This window comes from Cryptotermes secundus, unplaced genomic scaffold, assembly GCF_002891405.2.
Source record: "Cryptotermes secundus unplaced genomic scaffold, Csec_1.0 scaffold318, whole genome shotgun sequence".
Classification (NCBI taxonomy): domain Eukaryota; kingdom Metazoa; phylum Arthropoda; class Insecta; order Blattodea; family Kalotermitidae; genus Cryptotermes; species Cryptotermes secundus.
In genome coordinates, this window is record NW_019730108.1 from 3,729,652 (window position 1) to 3,749,337 (window position 19,686).

General features: G+C 38.7%; 1 protein-coding gene across 4 annotated transcripts in view; it reads right to left on the reverse strand.

Annotated features, from left to right (window-relative positions):
- LOC111866155 (RNA 3'-terminal phosphate cyclase) overlaps positions 1 to 19,599 on the reverse strand; it is a 31,317-nt gene extending 11,718 nt beyond the window's left edge. For 2 of the 4 annotated variants that reach the window (XM_023854822.2, XM_023854819.2), the window contains exons 1-7: positions 16,199 to 16,302; positions 15,847 to 15,991; positions 14,986 to 15,103; positions 11,968 to 12,094; positions 7,579 to 7,702; positions 3,505 to 3,563; positions 1,555 to 1,696 (exon numbers count right to left, since the gene is read on the reverse strand). In XM_023854822.2, the coding sequence (XP_023710590.1) occupies positions 1,555 to 1,696; positions 3,505 to 3,563; positions 7,579 to 7,702; positions 11,968 to 12,094; positions 14,986 to 15,103; positions 15,847 to 15,891 (615 nt within the window). In that variant the 5' untranslated portion in view covers positions 15,892 to 15,991; positions 16,199 to 16,302. Of the gene's footprint in view, positions 1 to 1,554; positions 1,697 to 3,504; positions 3,564 to 7,578; positions 7,703 to 11,967; positions 12,095 to 14,985; positions 15,104 to 15,846; positions 15,992 to 16,198; positions 16,311 to 19,513 lie in introns of those variants that run through there. The other 2 variants (XM_023854821.2, XM_023854820.2) reach the window with 2 other exon arrangements.
- Positions 19,600 to 19,686: the final 87 nt, after the last annotated feature.

Consider the following 19,686-nt stretch of genomic DNA (forward strand, 5'->3'; position numbering starts at 1 on the left):
AACTGTCTTCAGTACATTTTAATATCATTAAACTTAAAGAGTTTCATACTAAACCTATTTATCTCCTTAGTAACTAAGTAAAGAGCTACTAAGAGGAAACAAAATATATGAGTCACCTTAATTATAATTAATCTGGCTCCAGATTAATTTACTTTCAGCAGTATATCCCTTATTCTACACACTGAAATGGCATTACAATAAAAGCTGAAATAAAGTAATTTAAAATTATTTTTGATTGGAAATCCAGCTTTGTATATAACACAGATCAAGATAATTCAGTAAATGGTTACAGTCTGGATGACAAAGGTTCAGTTCCTGAAAACAGTGGGTTTACTTTCTTCACTGCTATTTGCTGGCAGGCTGTTCTGTATCCTCAGTGTCCTGTCTAATGTAGGCCAGTGGCTCTTTTCCTAGGGATAAAGAGACTGAAGCATGATGTTGCCGATCACTCACCTCCAGTTAGTACCAGGTTTAAGAATGTACAAAGCTGTACCTTAACTCACTCTATATGCCTTCATGATGTGACACAGGACAACTGCATATAATGTAAAACCCACATTTATGATGTTCATAATTTTTTTTCCTAATACAAAACTGGATTTTCCTTCTAAACACTTCTGATTTCATTACATCATACTGTGGCATGTAGACCCATTGCTAGGAAATGCCTGCAAAACAACCAACCAACCAGACAACGGCCCATTAACAGCAACAGAGGAATGATGGTACATTAGTACATATTGTGACATGGATGGCGTAACAGGAAGTGAGGGTCGTGTGAGCTCTGCGGTTTCACGAGTGACGTCACATACCCCCACTCCTTCCATCGGTAAACATCCCTTCCCTGCGGTGTTTCTTCATGCCGTGCCGAGTAGAGCCAAAGTGAGCCGAGCCAAGCCAAAGCACGCTGGTTACTACACAGCAGTAAACAACTCTCAACAGCATTGCCCAGCAACACCAGTAAACAAGGCGACTAGGCAACAGGGAAGCGAGGCGTTTTCCGTTGTCTGGCTGAGGGTTTATAAGAGAACCACACGGCCTAAGAAGTCAGTTGAACTGTAACAGTCGCCGAGTTCAGTTGTAGCAAGCAAATCATGAACGCGGAAAGAAGAATACCAGAACGTGTGATTAGAAGTGATAGTGTGAGAAGGTATTGGGAGTGTGAAATACAGTGACCCTGGTATAGCTCCCATATTGTACTGTGAATAAGTGAAGACTAGTGAAGATAGAGTTAACAGATTATTGTGTAGGGTTTATAAATTGTGTAAACCCGCAACTGTGTTGTGATTGTAGTTACAATTTGTAGGTTGTTAAATAAACCAATTAACAATCTGAACGGCGTCTTCAGTGGCAAAACACATTACAATATGTTATGTTTTTGGGCATATCCATCATCATCTTCATCTAAAAACAGTCCTGTTTATTTTTCAAAAAACAACCTTTCTGAGACTGGATTCTGTCTCCTTCATACAAAACCTACTCAGTTGGGCCCAATCAACAATATTCTAAATTCATCTGGTTCTTCTCCAAGAAAACTTATTTCTTTGATTTTACCTTAATGGGAAGAGAACCAGCCACAAATGCCCATCCCCATATTCGTACAACGTCGCCACTCTCGACCAGATCGATGGCCTTCAACTGTTTCACAGGTTTCACTCTTATATGCACCTCTCCTCCACCTCTTGGATAGTAACCTCTAAAAGAAAGAAATTTAACTTAATAGAAATTAATTAACACAGCTTAATGATTTGTGAGCTTTGATTGCTAAACAGTCATTGGCCTTTACACTTTACTAGACCATCATTGGCAATCCTCTAGTAACATATCCTCCTTGGCTGCACCATAGCTCAAGCAGTTAGTCACTGGCTTCCCACCGTGGTGGCCTGGGTTTGATCCCAGGTCTGGTCAAGTGGAATTTGTGGTGGACAAAGTGGCACTGGGGCGAGTTTTCTCCGAGTACTTCGGTTTCCCCTGCCAATCTTCATTCCACCAAATTCCCCGTCATCATAATCACCCGGGGCAGGCTACAATAGGCCAATCAGTGGCCGCTGTGCCAAGTGGACCCAGTTGGACGCCACACCCCACTAAGCGAAACATACCCTTCTTACCACTATAACACAGAAGTGAAAGGATTAACAATTAGCAAACAGTATGGAACTAAGAAGAGGAGAGCGATATAATTACAGACTTTAGAAAACATTCGAATTGATACCCACCACCACGCCCATCACCACCATCCCAACCATCACAATAATCACAATGTTTACCATGGCCGCCGCCGCTGCTACCACCACTGCAACTAGACTTATGACACTACCTCTACTTTGGTGGAAGTGTATGGACTGCACAAGTATGTGTGAAGTAAGTGTGTAAATTAATTAGGGAACAGAGTTCAAGAAAAGAACTTGTTTTCGTTTCAGTGAAATATCTATTCCAATTATATTACTTTTTAGCATGCTGTCACAAAGGTACACCAGATTTTCTTAGAAGTAGTGGATATGGAACAGGGTCCACTCAGCCTCCTGAGGATAACTGAGGAGCTATTTCAAGGAAATAGTGGCTCCAGTCTAGAAAACCTTGGGGATCCATTGCACTGACCACACAACACCCTCTATGCACCAAAGTTGGCACCAACTTTGCCCACAAGTGGCAGTCACTCAGTCGGTATAGTTCAGTTGTGGACTACAGGCCACGGAGTTTGTTCTTTGTTTTACATAAAGGTAAGCGGCCTCCGTAGTCTAGAGGTAAAGTTCCCACCTCATGACTCGTGGTACGCGGGTTCAAAAACCCGGCGGAGGTCATGGAATTTTTAAGGGCGGAAAAATTCAGGGAACAAGTCCTCCGGGAGGGACTTTAAGCCGTGGGTCCCATGTCGTAGCTTTACGGCACGTAAAAGAACCTCATATCTCCAAAGGGGGTCACTGAGCCAAATTACGGACGTTTCCCGCCCAACAGCAGTCTCTAATACCTCTGGTAGATGGGGGAAGCATTATAGATACCTCTCAGCTAGTAGAGCCGGTCTCGCTGGCTGGGCGGGACTGATGGTAAGCACCAATATCGGTAGGGTATAGAGACTGGTAGAATATCATAGAGGGAAGCACAATGGACCAATACTGGTCTCAGTGCATGGGGAAACCCACCCCCTCTAATAACTGACTAACTAACTACATAAAGGTACACAGCCATAAGTAAAATGCAACAATATTCTTTCACTTCAATCCAAATGTTTACAACATATGCATTTTTAACACTTAATAAGTTCTTCAAGAGTCAATGCATAATGGACATAGTTTCCCACATAATGCATTAATTCACATGACTATACTGTCATATACCAATCAGAATAAGCCATATGAATATTAACAATGGAATGGTATGCAGGTTTCTCTTAAACTTTTAAATCACAGGTCAAAAGTAAAAAAGCTTAAAACATATAGTAGGGCCTTTCCTAACTCTCTTGTTCTCTCCACATACCTAAAACTTCCACAAAATCTATTTACTAACCTTGTGATAATTTTGTAATCAAAGGTACCTCCAAATCTCTCCAGGAGTGGTCTAAATACCTGGAAAGAAATAACAGAGATTTGTACAAAATTAAAAATGTAATAGAGCTACTGGTCATAACCGTTATACCTGACATAACATTGTGAACTTACACTTATTTGTGCATAGCTATTGGTTTCTACTAGCTCATCCATCCTCATGATTATATATACTGTAAACTGTCTTATTTATTTTACATCTGGGAAGCAGAAGGAGCTTCCTATAAGTAAATAATTTTGTACGACAATAATATGGCTTACAGACCCACAAAAAGTACTCAATAAAATGTACAATAACTAATGGAGCACATATTAAACATCTCCAGATAAGCTTCATGAGTTTCCATCCTGTTTTCAAGTTGGGTTTTAAGCAACAGAACATCTAAGGCTTAAAACTGTGATAAATAACCAAATAACAGAACATGTCAACTCTTTTTATTTAGGATGCACAGTTTCTTATACCCAAACAAAGGATGCCGAAACTAAGTTACATATATTCCAGCAACTATTAGAAACACTACAACAAACTATATTCAAAAAAATATGGCTATAGTCCTAAAAAATATAAGACAATGGCTCAAAAATACCATTAAAACTACTGGAACTTATAGTCAATTGGTATGAGCATGTTTTCGGAATGGATATGGACTGAATACCATATGACCACATAGATTACAAACAGACAGAAGATGAAACATAGGAAGGCCTAATAATGGAAGAACAAATTTCAATCCTGGAGTTGGAGTAGACCAAAGCCTCATCCATGGAGTCAGTAATGTTCATGATATATCATAACCAAAAACTGAAGAAGACCTTACAAAATCACGCACACACCTAAGTAATTTTTAACCCCTCCTTTCACACCACTGTTAGGAAGTGACATTCTTTACATCATCATATTTGCAGAAAAAAAAACAATCAAATGTGGTTCATAACATAGCATTTAATCTCTCCTCCAAATAGGTAAATTTCATGAAATTTTCAGCAGTAGGATTTCAGTGTTTTATTTGCAGTCAAATGGCTACAGTAAGTACTAAAAGCTGATTTTCTTTCATTTCAAAAGTTCACAGTCCTTTCTAAGTCACACTATATAGGAATTTCACGTTTTAGTGACATACAACTGAAAATTATATGTATATATTCAATTTACCTTCAGAAACGTTTGGGAGGGATTTTAAAAATGCATGTCTTGTATGTACCACCCATTAGGAATAGTCTTATATTTACTTCATAAAGAGAAAATTCTAAGGGTATACATTCTAAAATTTGTTTCAAGGCATAATCAAAGACTGAAACCATACGACAAATGTCACAATACATAAAGCAGATGCAAGTACAAAGGCAAATCGAAAAGTCTTTACCCTTACTTTTTTCAGCCAAAATACTAGTGTGATTGAGTAACCGGGTTATACATTTGATGCAACAGGGTATGCTTGGATCGGCCCAGCATTAACTTCAGCTGCTCTGCAGCACTGCACCGCTGTCAGTCAGCGAAGATAGCTGGTGTGCTCAACATGTCCATGCCGTATGAGCAGCAAACTGTTATTCGTTTTCTATGGAGCAAGGGACGAACACCCATCGAGATCCATAGGGAAATGCAGCCAACATATGGAAACAAATGTCTCGCTCTGAGAAGTGTGCAGTGGTGATGTTGTGAATTCACTAATTGCTGGGAAGACCTTAATGACAATGAGCGGTCAGGGCGGCCTCGCACCTCGCTCACAACGGACAACATTGCCACGTGGATGCAATGGTGAAAGCAGATCGGCATGTGCACTTGAAAGTCATTTCCAAGAAGCTTGGCATTTCGTATGGCAGTGTTTACAATACTGTTTACAATTCCTTGGGGTATCGCAAGGTTTCATGTCAGTGGGTGCCTAAGCTATTGGATGATCTGAACAAGGCCAAGAGAATGATGTCACTGCAACATTTGCAGCATTACTCCGAGGAGGGTGAAAGGTTCCTGGATCTCATTGTCATTGGAGATGAAATGTGGGTATTGCATTTCACTCCAGAATCCAAGCAGCAGAGCATGGTGTGGAAACATCCCAGTTCACCTGTCATGAAGAAATTCTGCAGAATGCCATCCATCGAGAAGCTGATGGGCATGGTCTTCTGGGATCACAGAGGACCACTCCTGCTGGATTTCATGCCACAAGGTGCCACCATCAACGCTGACAGCTATTGTGACACACTCGCATGTCTGCTAGCTGCCATCAGGAAAAAGCGCCCGGGGACTCTCATGGACAATGTGGTTCTCCCCTCCATGACGGCAGGCCTCATGTGGCAAACAGGACCACCGCCCGACTGCAGTCATTCAGATGGGAGATTATGGAGCATGCACCGTATAGTCCAGACCTTGCCCCCAGTGATTACGTGTTCAGTCCACTGAAGGAGTTCCTGGCAGGTCAGAGGTTCACTTCCGACAACATGAAAACCGCTGTCCAGCAGTGGTTCCGTGCTCAACCGGCTGAATTCTACAACAGCGGCATCTCCAAACTATTAGTGCGAAGGGACATATGCTTGAACCGGGGTGGTGACTATGTGGAAAAATAGTCAAAGGTACTTAGGACACTCCCTGTATTTTGATTTCCCTGTATCTGTATTATTGTGGCCGAAAAAAAAATAAGGCCAAAGACTTTTTGGTTTGCCCTCGTATAATGTACCAGGTGATACAACAATTCAGAACACACTCCCTCAAGCCTATTGCATCTGTCTGCCATGTGACACTGTTCTGTGAACACACACTGTTTTTACACAAGTGCCTTTTTGACTTCGTGTTTCATTTTGTCCGTGATGGATGGTAAAATCAACCAATGTGTCTGCATCAAGTTTTGCATGAAGCTCAGTAAATCTGCTACTGAAACCCTTCAAATGCTTTGTGAGGCTTTCGGAGAACATTCTTTAAGCGGGACTGGTTTTTCAATAGCACTCACGTTTGAAGGTTGGTTGAGTGTCAATTGAAGATGATGAATTTTCAGGGTGACCAAGCAACAGCAAAATGACAGAAAATGTTGCAAAAATTTGAGAATTCATCCATGAAGTTCATGGCTTAACAATCCATGAGCTCACAGACACCACTGGGATCAGTTATGGAGTTTGTCAGGAGATCTTAACAGAAAATCTAAACATGCACTTCACTGCCACGAATTTTGTTCCCCCCCCCCCCACTCTTGACAAATGATCAAACGCAGTGACACATAAATGTGTGTCTTGAGATATGAGAGAAGGCTAACAAGGACCCAAGTTTTATCTCTAGGATCATAATGGGTGACAAAAGTTGGATTTACGGTTATAACCCTGAAACAAAGCAACAATTATCGCAATGGAAGAGCCCACAATCACCAAGAGCAAAAAACGCATGGCAGGTCAGGAGTTCTTTTTTTCACCTGACTTTCTTCCTCCTAACACTATGATCAACTCTGACTTTCACTGTGACATTTTGAGACACACGAGAGAAAATGTGACAAAAAAGACCAGAACTTTGGTGCAACCACAAGTGGCTCCTTCATCAAGACAACATGCCTGCCCAAATGTCCCTGAAAACCGCAGAGTCTGTGACTAATAACAACATGGTTATCATTCACCAGCCTCCCTAATCACTGAACTTAGCCCCGTGATTTCGCTTTGTTTCTCAAATTTAAAACAAAACTGAAGGGACGATGTTTTGAAACAGTGTCTGACATCCAAAGGGAATCACAAGTGGTACTTGACAGCAATAAGGAAAATGACTTCCATGGTGCTTTTGAAGCATGAAAGAAACAATGGCATTGCTGTATACATTCCCAAGGAGACTATTTTGAAGGTGATGGCAGCCAAAATTGAGTCAGTTAAGCCAGTATGTAAGATTTGAGGCTTTCACGGCGGTGACTATGAAGAAAGCAGTCTTNTAAGCCAGTAGTTGTTTTTTCACCTAGTTCAGGAATTTTCTGCTACACCTGTATTGTAATCAGTCTTACTTTATTTAAATGTAAATATAAATTTGTACTTGTTATGGGTTACTGAAACGGTGTTACAAACACCAAGCTCACTTTACCTCAGTCATATAGTCAATTTGAGGAGCCATCTCTGCATTAGTTCCTCCTCTCAGTTTGAGTATGGTCACTCCACTGCTGAACAGAATACATGGAAGAGCAACTTGGATCAGCAAACAGATGCTCCTGAACAAAGTACAATCATGTGAGACTGAAGTTTTCACAGCAGTGACTGAAAAGTACTATCTTCTGGGATGTGATAACATGGTCCAACAGAAGTTTACTAAAGTTTTGCAGAAACTTCTGTCAACATTTACCAGAACATACATCATGACACCCAAGAAAATAGTGCAGTCCTCTTCAAAATATCACCAACCTATCACCTAAGCAAAGTACAGTCAAGTGACTGAACCAATTCATTGGAGGCTAGGAGCAAAAGTGTTTACTTCCGTGCCTTGCTGAAGCTAGACTGTTTCAACCAATACTACAGAGGAAGTCTGTCCATGTTGCTTCAGTGTCATATTTCAATACATAAAATATGCAGATATACAACATGTGTTCTGTATTCAAACTACTTAGCCATCCTTGCTACCAGGACAGTTTGTGTACAGATCTAAAAAAAAAAATATATGTTATTGCTGATTATGTGGGCCAGAAGTAGTCACAACAGAATACATATTGACTTCCCAGCACTGTGTTCTAACTTCACTTTTGGTGACATTGACACAGTGTAGTTTTATGATTTTCCATATTTTGTTGTGCCATCTCCACAAATACCACAGGTTTGCCTCAACAGCATGGGTGAGATTTCAGAATATGTCTTGGTTCATCATATTCAAACTGCAAGTGATTCCCTAACTTCAAACCCAGTTTCGTAAAATCTGTTGCTCAGGTGATGATATGGCCTGCGATCAATGGCTTATTTCTCAATTACAAATGTTACAAGCAGTTAACTGAAAGGATAACTGTGAAGAATTAGAAAGCCACAAAACCTCACTCAGGATAAGTGACCTATAGGCCAAGAATCAAACTTCTAAATTCTTAAATATAAAGCTCGATTCTAACCACTTAACCACAACTACAACTGGCAGAAACTTCCAATGTTGTTTCTTTCAATTAATTCATTACATTATTTGAATTGAAAAGAGTGCTGAATAAAATGGAAAAAAGATCATGGATGCTAAACAGGTAGGAATCTGAAGAAAATAATGTAATGGTAGTTTCATAGTATGTGGCTTAAATTATTTCCATAAGGGTATGGAAGGAATTGTGGTAGCCATGGATTCCCTCAAAAACAAAGGATAATAAGATTAGATTAAAATTAAGTGTATTAATAAATTATGTATTTTATAATAAATTTATTAAACATTAATAATAAACTACAACAACTTAATACCATTATTGTTTTTTAGTAATCCAACTATGCACTGAAGAATCTGTGAATACTCTACTGGGTGGTATCGGAAAGTTCCTGGACTGTTATTGTTGTAACTGCCTCGGTGAAAGAAGATGAGAGGGGAGACCAACGTCACACTTCCCCAAGCCTATTGCATCAGTCGGCCACGTGACACTGCGCTATGAACACACGTTTTTACATGAGTGCTTCTTTTGTTTCATCTTGTCTGCGATGGATGGCAAAATTTAGCAATGTGTCTGCATCGGGTTTTGCATGAAGCTCCGTAAATCCGCTACGGAAACCCTTGAAATGCTTTGTAAGGCTTTTGGAGAACATTCTTTAAGCTGGGCAGCGGTTTTTGAATGGCATTCAAGTTTCCAGGCTGGTTGAGTGCCAGTTGAAGAAGACAAATGTTCAGGGCAGCCAAGCACCAGCCAAACGCCAGAAAATGTTGAAAAATTTTGAGATCTCATCCATGAAGCCCATCACTGAACAATCCATGAGCTCGCAGTCACCACTGGGATCAGTTATGGGGTCTGCTAGGAGATCTTAACAAAAAATTTGAACAAGAGCTAAACTGCCATGAAGTTTTGTTTCCCGACTTTTGACAAATGATCAGACTCAGCGGCACGTGAACACGTGTCTTGATTTATGAGAGAAGGCTAATGAGGATCCAACTTTTATATCTAGGATCATAACGGGTGAAAAAAGTTGGATTTACAGTTGTGATCCAGAAACAGAGTAACAATCATTACAGCGGCAGTGTAAAAAATCGCCAAGAGCAAAAAAGGCGCAGCAGATCCGCAGTTCAACAAAAAGCATGCTCATTCTTTTCTTCACCGTGAATTTCTTCCTCCTAACACTACAGTCATCTCTGACTTTCACTGTGATGTTCTGAGACGCCTGAGAGAAAATGTACTACAAAAAATTCTAGAACTATGGCGCAACCAAGGCCACGCCATAGCTCAAGCAGTTAGTCTCTGGCTTCCCACCACGACAGCCCGGGTCTGGTCAAGTGGGATTTGTTGCATACAGAGTGGCACTGGGGCAGGTTTTCTCGAAGTACTTTGGTTTCCCCTGCCAGTTTTCATTCCACCAAATTCTCCATCATCATAATCACCAGGGGCAGGTACAATACGCCAATCAGTGTCTGATATGTCAAGTGGACCCAGCTGGACCCCCACTATGTGAATTAAAAAAAAAATGGTGCAACCTCAACTGGCTCCTTCATCACGACTACGTGCCCACCCACACATCCTTGAAAACCACAGTCTGTGACTAACAACATAGTTATCATTCCCCAGCCTCCATACTTGCCATTCTTAGATTTTACTTCACTTTGTTTCCCAAACTGAAAGGATAATAATTTGAAATGGTGTCTGACATCAAAAAGGAATCGCAAAGCCATTTTGAAGGAGATGGCAGCCAAAATTAAGTTAAGCCAGCATTTCTTTTCTGACCTAATCCAGGAACTTTCTGTTAGGACCCTGTTTAACAGACTACAGTACACTGTGTCATAAGAAAGCAGCAAACTGCCTTGATATACAACTGGTCCCAACAAGAAGCTGAGATCCTTCAACCCTCAAAACTAAAACCTTATAGCAATCACCTAACAAATGGAATAAAATTGTAATATAGTGCAGTCAATTTTATGCAAATTTGAAATAGTGACATATAAAAAATGCTAATAAGTCTCATTTTACACGCATAGTTTGAAATACTGTGAATCCCAAAAAATTCAGCAATACATTTATTCCCATGAGAAAACTTCTCTTGAATTATGAGAGGTCTTCAGGAATGCATCCATCACTTCAAATGACCTACTCCAGTTTCCACCATGCTCTGTACTGTCATAGTCAAGCTCCTGCTTTGTATTGGAAGGTCTGAAGGTCTTGGCCCAAAGACCTGCTATCCTGAGTGACAACTTTTGTGACTTACCTAACCCCTTCCAGGCAACTGCTGGGACAGCAGCTTTAACAAAGCCATGACTACTTCCTTCCACATCCCATCCACTTCCTCCTTCACTAGTCACCTTATCATTCAATGCTATATAATCCAGGAAATTAAGAGCACCATCAAAGTAGAGGTAAAGTCACATGTGAGCTTAATTAATTAAGCAACATTAAGTCCCATGAGGGGGTGGAGAAATAGCTCTGCCATTTTTGACTTTGTCATTAGATGGAGTTGAGTGGTCAACTTTACCCCAGGCCCCCGGAACAGTCTGGACATTATGTGGGAGAGGAAAATCTCTTACCCCTCTGCTGGGAATTGAAACCTCATTCCTTAGTCATCCAATCCACAATCCTGTTGCTCTACCAACTAACCCATGCTGGCTCCCCTGGAATATAAAATGCTGGGCACATACTCTTAATAGCTGTTAAGGTGGAATTAAGAGTCATGATATAGTTTGCTGTGCTTTCACACATCTTGCTCTCACTCTGCAAGTTCACAGTGATGCCATGATTAGGCATCATGAATGGAGTTAACAACACTATGTTAAATATGAAGTGATCTAACATGATGTGAGGAAGGCTGGTATGCTCAAAAACATGGAATACAGAGAGATGATGGGAGGATAAGTGCAGTGACTGGTGAAAAAGTTTCATGATAAACTAACAAAATTGCTCTTAAAAATAGATTTCATTTTTTGTATTTTTTATTGATAGTGGGGTGGGACTATGTCCCTTGTACTGCGGCCACTTCTGGCCTATTGTACCAGCCCCAGATGATAGGTGAGTGTGATTGTGGAGCAATTGGTGGAATGAAGATTGGCAGGGAAAACCCAAGTACTAGGAGAAAACCTGCCCCAGCGCCACTTTGTCCACCACAAATCCCACTTGACCAGACCCGGGATCAAACCCGACCGCCACAGTGGGAAGCCAGCAACTAACCGCTTGAGCTATGGTGCAGCCCAATTTTTTGTATTAATATATTTTATATTTCTGCCTATTTTTATTTAAAAAAAAGAAGGAGGGGGGGGGGCAGTTACATGACTTGTTCTTCCCTGCTGCACCTGTGTACAAACATACTTTGTTACGTGAATAGAAGCACTCACCCAGCTGTCCCTGTATCAGCTGAGTATTCTCCACATTTTACTTTTCCTGGATGCAAAACAATTTCTGTGGAGCCAATTTCTCCTCCTTTCAGCTTCCCTTCACTTATATCACGAACAACCTCCACACCTAAATACATTAAAACATCACTTACTTACAAGTAATTAATTTAATCATCATTCTTTCATTAATATTTGAAAAACTGTATTCAAAGCAATCTATCAAGTCATCCATTGTTTCCAATTCACATGCACTGTCTTAACAATGTGTGTGTGGGCATCCACGTGTGCATGCATATGCTATGTAGCTACCATGGCTATCTGAACCTGTATAGAACACCAAACTGAACAGCCCCATGGTACAGTAAATCAAAATTAATAACAGATCCTCCTTGCGTGGTCAAATAATAAAATCATGTTACAGTAGCAGTGTATAATCAGTTGCTGAATATTAAATAGGTAAAAATACCAGGATATAAAGGGGTCCAGTCATGTAGTCTTAGAATCTACCCAACAAGACACCAGACAAATACAGAAAATGCAAAAGAAACATAATGCAATGAGCATGTTGGCTGAAACGGAAGTGTTTCTGGCTTCTATTGGGCAGATAACTAGTTCAAATTTCAGCCAAGACACTGTGTATCCTGATTTAGGTTTCTCATGGTATTCCTTAGTCACTCCATAAAATGCCAAATAGTACCTTACATCACACTATGACCACTTCTCTCCACATTCCTTCCAATTAATCAATCATTCTATCAACTTATTTGTTCCAAGAATCCATTCTGGTGATACAACCTCCGGATACAGAACAAGTCAATAACTACATATTAATATAACATACATATGAGTCATACATGAGTCAACTATACTATGAAACTTAATTACCTACAGACTTCATACACATCAATCATACAATACATCGTCCCACTTGCAACAGTTCAATACCAAAAGAAAGCCAACATCCAACATTTCTTTTTATTAAGTGAGGACAAGATATTTGTCATAACATAAAACCATAACTCACTCACTTCAGAATTAAAGGGACATAAATTCATCAACGGAATAAATGGAATGTTTCAACAGAAAGGATTTTAAGCCCCTCTAAAAAGAGTTAAAATTCTTTTTTAATTTTATCTGCTTAGGGACCTTATTATACAAGGCGATACCCATATTTATAACGCCTTTTTTTTAAAGAACTGCTTGCAATGATTTACATGTAAATTTAGTTCTCGTGTATTGTAATTATGGATGTCCACATTTTTTTTTCATCAAGTCTTTATATTTTTTTAATAAAACATATCACTTCAAGTATGTACTCGTACAGCGTAGTATGTATGTACATGACCAAGTGTAACTTTGTCTAAGGGGATTTCTACAAACTGTGTCCCCAACCTCAACAATCGCTTTGACAAATAAGACTTGAATCACAGGTTTGGCACACCTCTTATGCCATATGAATATAATTTATCTAATAATATATCTTGATTTACCACATCATATGCTTTTGTTAAATCAAAGAATAGTCCTATAGCATGAATTCCTACATCTAATGCCTCCTATATACTTTCAGTAAACGTCTGACTTGCTGTGTCTGTTGATTTATTGTTTCTAAAGACATTCTGGGCTTCTGTTATTAGGTTATTTTCCACTAAAGAAGGTATTATACATTATTTTTTCTAGTATTTTGTGAAATACTGATAGAATGGATATAGGTCTATAATTTTTTACATCATGAATGTCCTTTTTATACATAGGTTTACCTTTGCTATTTTTTTAATCTGTCTGGGAAAATGCCTGAACTTAATGAGGCACTGTAAATGTGAACAAGTGGTTTTGTATATATTTTATACACTGTTTCACTAAATATTCTGGAATTTCATCATAATCTGCTGAAAGTTTGCCTTTTAAACGTTACACATTCTATTTCATCTTCAGTAACTGGATAAGGCAACACTGTTTTTGGACAACTATTTATCCTCTGTTTCAGCACCTGTGCATAATTCCCATTTTTACTAATATTTCGATTCACAAGATCATCAATTATTTTGACAAAGAATTTGTTTAACATATCTGCCCCTTCTTGGGGATCTGATATTATATTAGTTCCAAAGTGTAATTCATTTTTTTATCATGTTTCAAAGATTTTCCAACTCCTTTATTTATTACATGCCACATAGCTTTCATTTTATTTTTAGCCCTTAAAATATACTTATCATTATCTATTCTTTTAGCTTCTTTGCTGACTCTCTTATAAATTACATGGTATCTATTTATGTAGTCCTGCATATCCCTAAAAAAATTATGTTTTTTTAAAACTATTTAGCAATCTCATCCTTTTACACGAAATTCATATTCCTTGTGTAATCCAATTATTTTTCCTTAAGTTACTTCTATAAACAGTTTTTAGTGGAAATGCTGTATTATAATGATAAAGGATCATGTCCATAAAAGCATGTATTAACGTCTGAGATAGAAAGACTCTCCTGCCATAATTCTTTTTTTAGATAAATAATTAAACTCATAAATATTTCCTTTGGTAGACTGTCTTTTCCTGATCTTTTATGAGTCCTCTATTTGGAATATTAACATGTATCTTTAGCATTTGTGCCAAGTGATCTGAATAACCCAGATCCAAAAGCACTGGTGAGCATTCGAAAGCCTGCTTGTTTGTTACAATAACGTCTATCAGTCCTGACACTTCCACTGTGATTCTAGTTGGAGATGTTATTGTACTGACCAAATTGTACAGCAGCAGGAACTTTTTTAATTCACGTGATCTTGCACTATCTTCCATAACATTTATATTCCATAACATGTATATATATTTATATATATATTGATAGCACTTTTTGAATTACTATTTCCAAATTTTTTAGAAATATTCAAAAGTCACCATCAGGTGATCTATAAATACACGCAGTAACTCCTTTATAATCCACTAATTCCACTATGGACATTTCAAAATCTTTTTCTTTACATAAGCTCAAATATTATTAGCTGTCATTGTATGAAAAATACCTTTCAGATGTTGGGCTCTTAATCCAGGGTTACTCCGCCCAGCACGAATGTTAAATACTCGAACTGGTTTCTTCTTAAGGACACTAAATGCTAATGCCATCCTAAGGATCTGGCCTCCCTGTTACAAGCAATACAAGATTAATTACAAATGTAACAAACATTTTGTCCAGTCATAACTGTTATAAAACATTCTCTTATTATTCTCTCACAATACAAGACAGATTTCTACATCTTTATCTATTTCATTTTGTCATTTCCCCATTTTCTGTGTGTAGAAAACTAAATCTAATGCTCACACTGTAGCTTTATTGGTACAGTGAATACCTATGGGCTGGCTGGCCAGGTTGTGCTGTAATTCATCTCTTTCCCCAGCAAATCCACAATTAACCTGGAACTTCTGTGCTCAGATCATGAAGCTGACCTCTCATATAGTAAAGAGATTAAGATATTGAGGACCTTTACCTCCACAGCTTAGGCATAAGGACAGAGGGAAAAGGCAGGAATAGCAAGGCATAAGGACAGAGGGAAAAAGACAGGAATAACAGACATCCTACAACACAAAAATTAATAATAATAATAATGACATACTTTATGGGTATTATTGACAAAGTTCACAGTGCAGTGGATTCCTTAAAAATACGTTGCCTGAAGATGGTCCTATGTGGCCGAAACACGCAGGGCATACACAGAATATGTATATATCTATATATAAATTCATGATATTTAAAACATTTTAGAGAATTAAATATGGATTTCCGTCATCTAAATCTATACTGATATTGTTGCACTATAGATAGAAGACAGGATGCTGAAATATACTATTAAAACTTGGTACGCACTATGCACGAAATACATACTTACACCTTCAAGCATGCCGCCATCTATATCCGTCACCAGCCCCGCCATTACGCACCTTTACCGTTCCACCTCATGCGTTGAACTTCAAATGCTCTCAAAATTGACGATTATCGCATTACCTTCATATGCTGCGTACTGTGCGTAAGAGCTGTAATAATGAATTACAGATCGATGATTGGTCATTAAAATGAAAACACACCTATCTCAAAATGCACGAACAAACTACTGGCATGTAAGAGTACTGGGTTTTGGAGTGATGCAAGAAACAAATTAAAAAGCATACACATAACACACACACCAACCAAACATTAAATATTGCTTATATAATCTCGAAACATGAGCAAAAAATTACGACCTTTAACGCTTACTGTAGCCTTCGTGAGAAATACGTTCAAACTTGCGTCAGTCTGCATATTCCACGAATGACAAGCAGTCCTACTCAATATTATTGGTAGGAAACATGGTCACATGACGTCACGAAGACGTTAGTGCTGTACTCAGCTCCAAGTTCATCGATGTTCATCGATACAAAGTGGCAGCCACCAGCGCCGAGAGCACGATCGGTAAGGAGGTATGCTATCATAGCACCTGTCTACGTGCATTGAAATAAATAATTTTCCAACCTTAATGCTTTTACTGCATAGATTCTTATTCCGTCGTTTTCTTAAGTAACTTTAATATCACTTTGCTCATGTCCCTCGAATTTTTCTCACCAGTAGCTGTTAAAGTATGAACATTTAATTTACGTCAATCCCACATCTCCCTACTGAAAGGCAATGGACACTACATCATACACAGAATACTTGTCTTTAGCGAAGTTGAAGGTGGGTAGACTTGGAAAACAATTGTTTCCATCAGAAATACCTGTATTCAACTTCATAATTTTGCTCACAATTTACACTTGAAAGCTATGCAGAACATAGTTTTTCGGTTACATTAATGTACCTCTAATGTATAGCAAGAAATAATACTGAATTTCCCATTTATTATTTATATCTGCAGTATGACAAAACTTGGCAATATGAAATACACTCTTGCTAACAGGATTGCATTTAAAAATATATGAAAAGCAAAAGCCAACATAATAAAATGACTGAAGGAATATGCACATAATAAAAAAATAAATAATGTACCCAAAACAACGAAATAACTGAAGCAATGTAATAAATCTTGAAAAGCTGAAATATATACATGTTCACAAGTTCAATTCTGAACAGAATAATATGGCCAATATTGAAGGTATACACTAGCAATATCTTGAAAGGTTACCAACTCCATCCAGTGTGATTGATATGTGTCCTTTTCCTACATTTTAATCTTTCATCCTTGACATGTTTCGGTCTGGGAGACCATCTTCAGAACGTCATATCAACAGAAGCGGAGACTACTATTACAATGTGATTGTTCAATATCAGGACATACATACAATATTGTGGTATATTTACGCCATGCAGGAATCTTCGAGCAACAGACATCTGTAAACACAACTATTACGCAACAATAAGAAAAGTGGTGTTTTCTCCGAGCCGAACCGAGCCATTATGTCATGAATATAAAACTGAGCCTTTAACAACCACAACGATGTGCATGAATATATTAAAATATTTATAAATTATTATAATTAGTTTATTACAAATGTGGTTTATAAAACTTTGTTTAAATTTAGAACCAATTTGGTTCGTGTCTTTTATACTACCTACTTCCTTTAAAGAGAGGTTGTTTACAGGTCGTTGCATATAAACGGCCATTCTTTTACTGTTGTCTTGCGTGTATTCGGTCGCGGGGTGTTTAACGGTTCGTTACCTAGCAGCAATCTGGTCATCCACGCTACAAAATTGTGACATGACAAACCGTTTTTGGGCAACGGGATATGGAACGAGGTTACCCAACAGTAAGGAAAGCGGTGTTTGTCTTGCGGTGCAGAAGAAGTGCACTGGTTGCTATGCAGCGTTGCAGTAATCATCTCTCAGTAGCGTTGCCCAGCAATGCCTCTGTAAGCACGGAGAGTACGCAACACTGAAGCGAGGTGCATTTTCCGCTGTCCGACTGAGGGTTTATAAGAGTAACTGGAGAGGCTCACCTCAATATTTCCATTTCTATTTGTCCATGTCTATTAAATATATTTAAGTCCAGGTAAGCTAATTTTTTTAATCACTTTAAAAGTTTTAATACCAGGAAGGCTGCTGTGATTGTGAAAAGTTGAATATTGTGTACATTGTATATTCCAGGCATTATGTGTGTGTCGTATCCCTAAGGTTGGACGATGGAGTGCTTGGCCGAGCGGGAGCCGTAGTTCCGTTGCCTTGTGGTGATGAAGTTGACTGTCAAAGAATTAGCTTGAAACAAGGTGTTTATTACACAGAATACATAAGTACAATAGAGAAACAGGTTATTGCCTAAGGCCAATGGCACGGCCGAGTCTCTAAACAGCACAGAGTCCCCGACTCTGAATAACTGATCAGAAAGCTGTCGTCAGTTTATTTTAGTGAGTTTATATACGTTTCTTAGGGGTAGTTTCTCCAGAAGCCTCTGGCAGAACTTTCCCCTCGTGACAACACATCTCTGTTTGAGGATATGGGTATTCCTTACTTTGTACACTGGCCTTGTTCTTGGACTTTTAACGATGTGGTGATAGGATGTTATTCGAAATCAGTCACGTACTCCCTCGAAAGTTTGCCTTCTGGCTAGGGGAACTAAATAAATTTGGAAATAAGTGTAAATACATCCGTGAAAGTCCAGGCGCCACACTATTTTCCTTTTTGTACAGTCTATGTCTTAAATTTTGACTTGATCTTTCTATTAATCAAATTTCCTTCTTAATTGCCTCCATATACAACATGTGTATGTAATTTAGCAATCAGAACACCTATTGTGATGGTGGTTTCCGAATAAATATTGATGTTCCTCTGAAGATGATCCGTAAGTGTGTGTGTGTCTCTCTCTCTTTCTCTCTCTCTCTCTCAAGTCTCAATTCTGAGACAGTAAAATATGGTCGTGAGTCCCAAGGGACTTGGACCCGAGAAAGACTGTGCTGGCAAGAGCCAACAGCATATACAAAAGACAGACCCGTCCTCTCGTCAGAGAAGGCGCCTCACAGAAGCAAGACCGTAACTGTCAAACGGTAATAATTAATATCTGGTCATGAGCCCCAGATTGGGCTCGCCACCAAGACTCACTGACTGACTGATCGTCAGTCGCAATGTGACTTTGACTTGACTCACCTCAACAATAACACAACCGGAGGAATACATAGAATGAACCTTGAAAATCTGAAATAAATATACCTTCCCCAAGTTCAATACTGAACATAATAATGTAGCCAAATAATAAAATAACTGAAGGAAGATGAAACCTTGAAAACCTTAAATATGTACACGTTCACAAGTTCAATACTGAACATAATAATGTGGCAAAAAAAATAATAAAATAACTGAAGGCATAATACTAAATACTAAATACCATTATACTAAAATAGCTAAATAATACACCCAAATTAGTAACATCTTTAAATACTATGAATCACACCTTCACATCCAAGAAATAGTTAATACACTTAATTAAAAAATACACAGTGAATTCTGATATTCTTTCTGCTTCTGGGTGTTTTATGCTGAATTAGATAACCTGAACGTCTCACGTCAATTATAAAGTAAAGCCACTTCACTCTTACCTACAGATAAACAAGAACCATGTGCACAATTTATCACTAACTTGAAATCAAATTTGTTGTGGACTTCCTGATTGGTGCTGACAAATATGATGTGACTGCTACAGTCCGAATGTAGACGGCAGCACCGGTATGCGCCATTGACGACTCCGCATATTTCTATTTGCCTTATATCT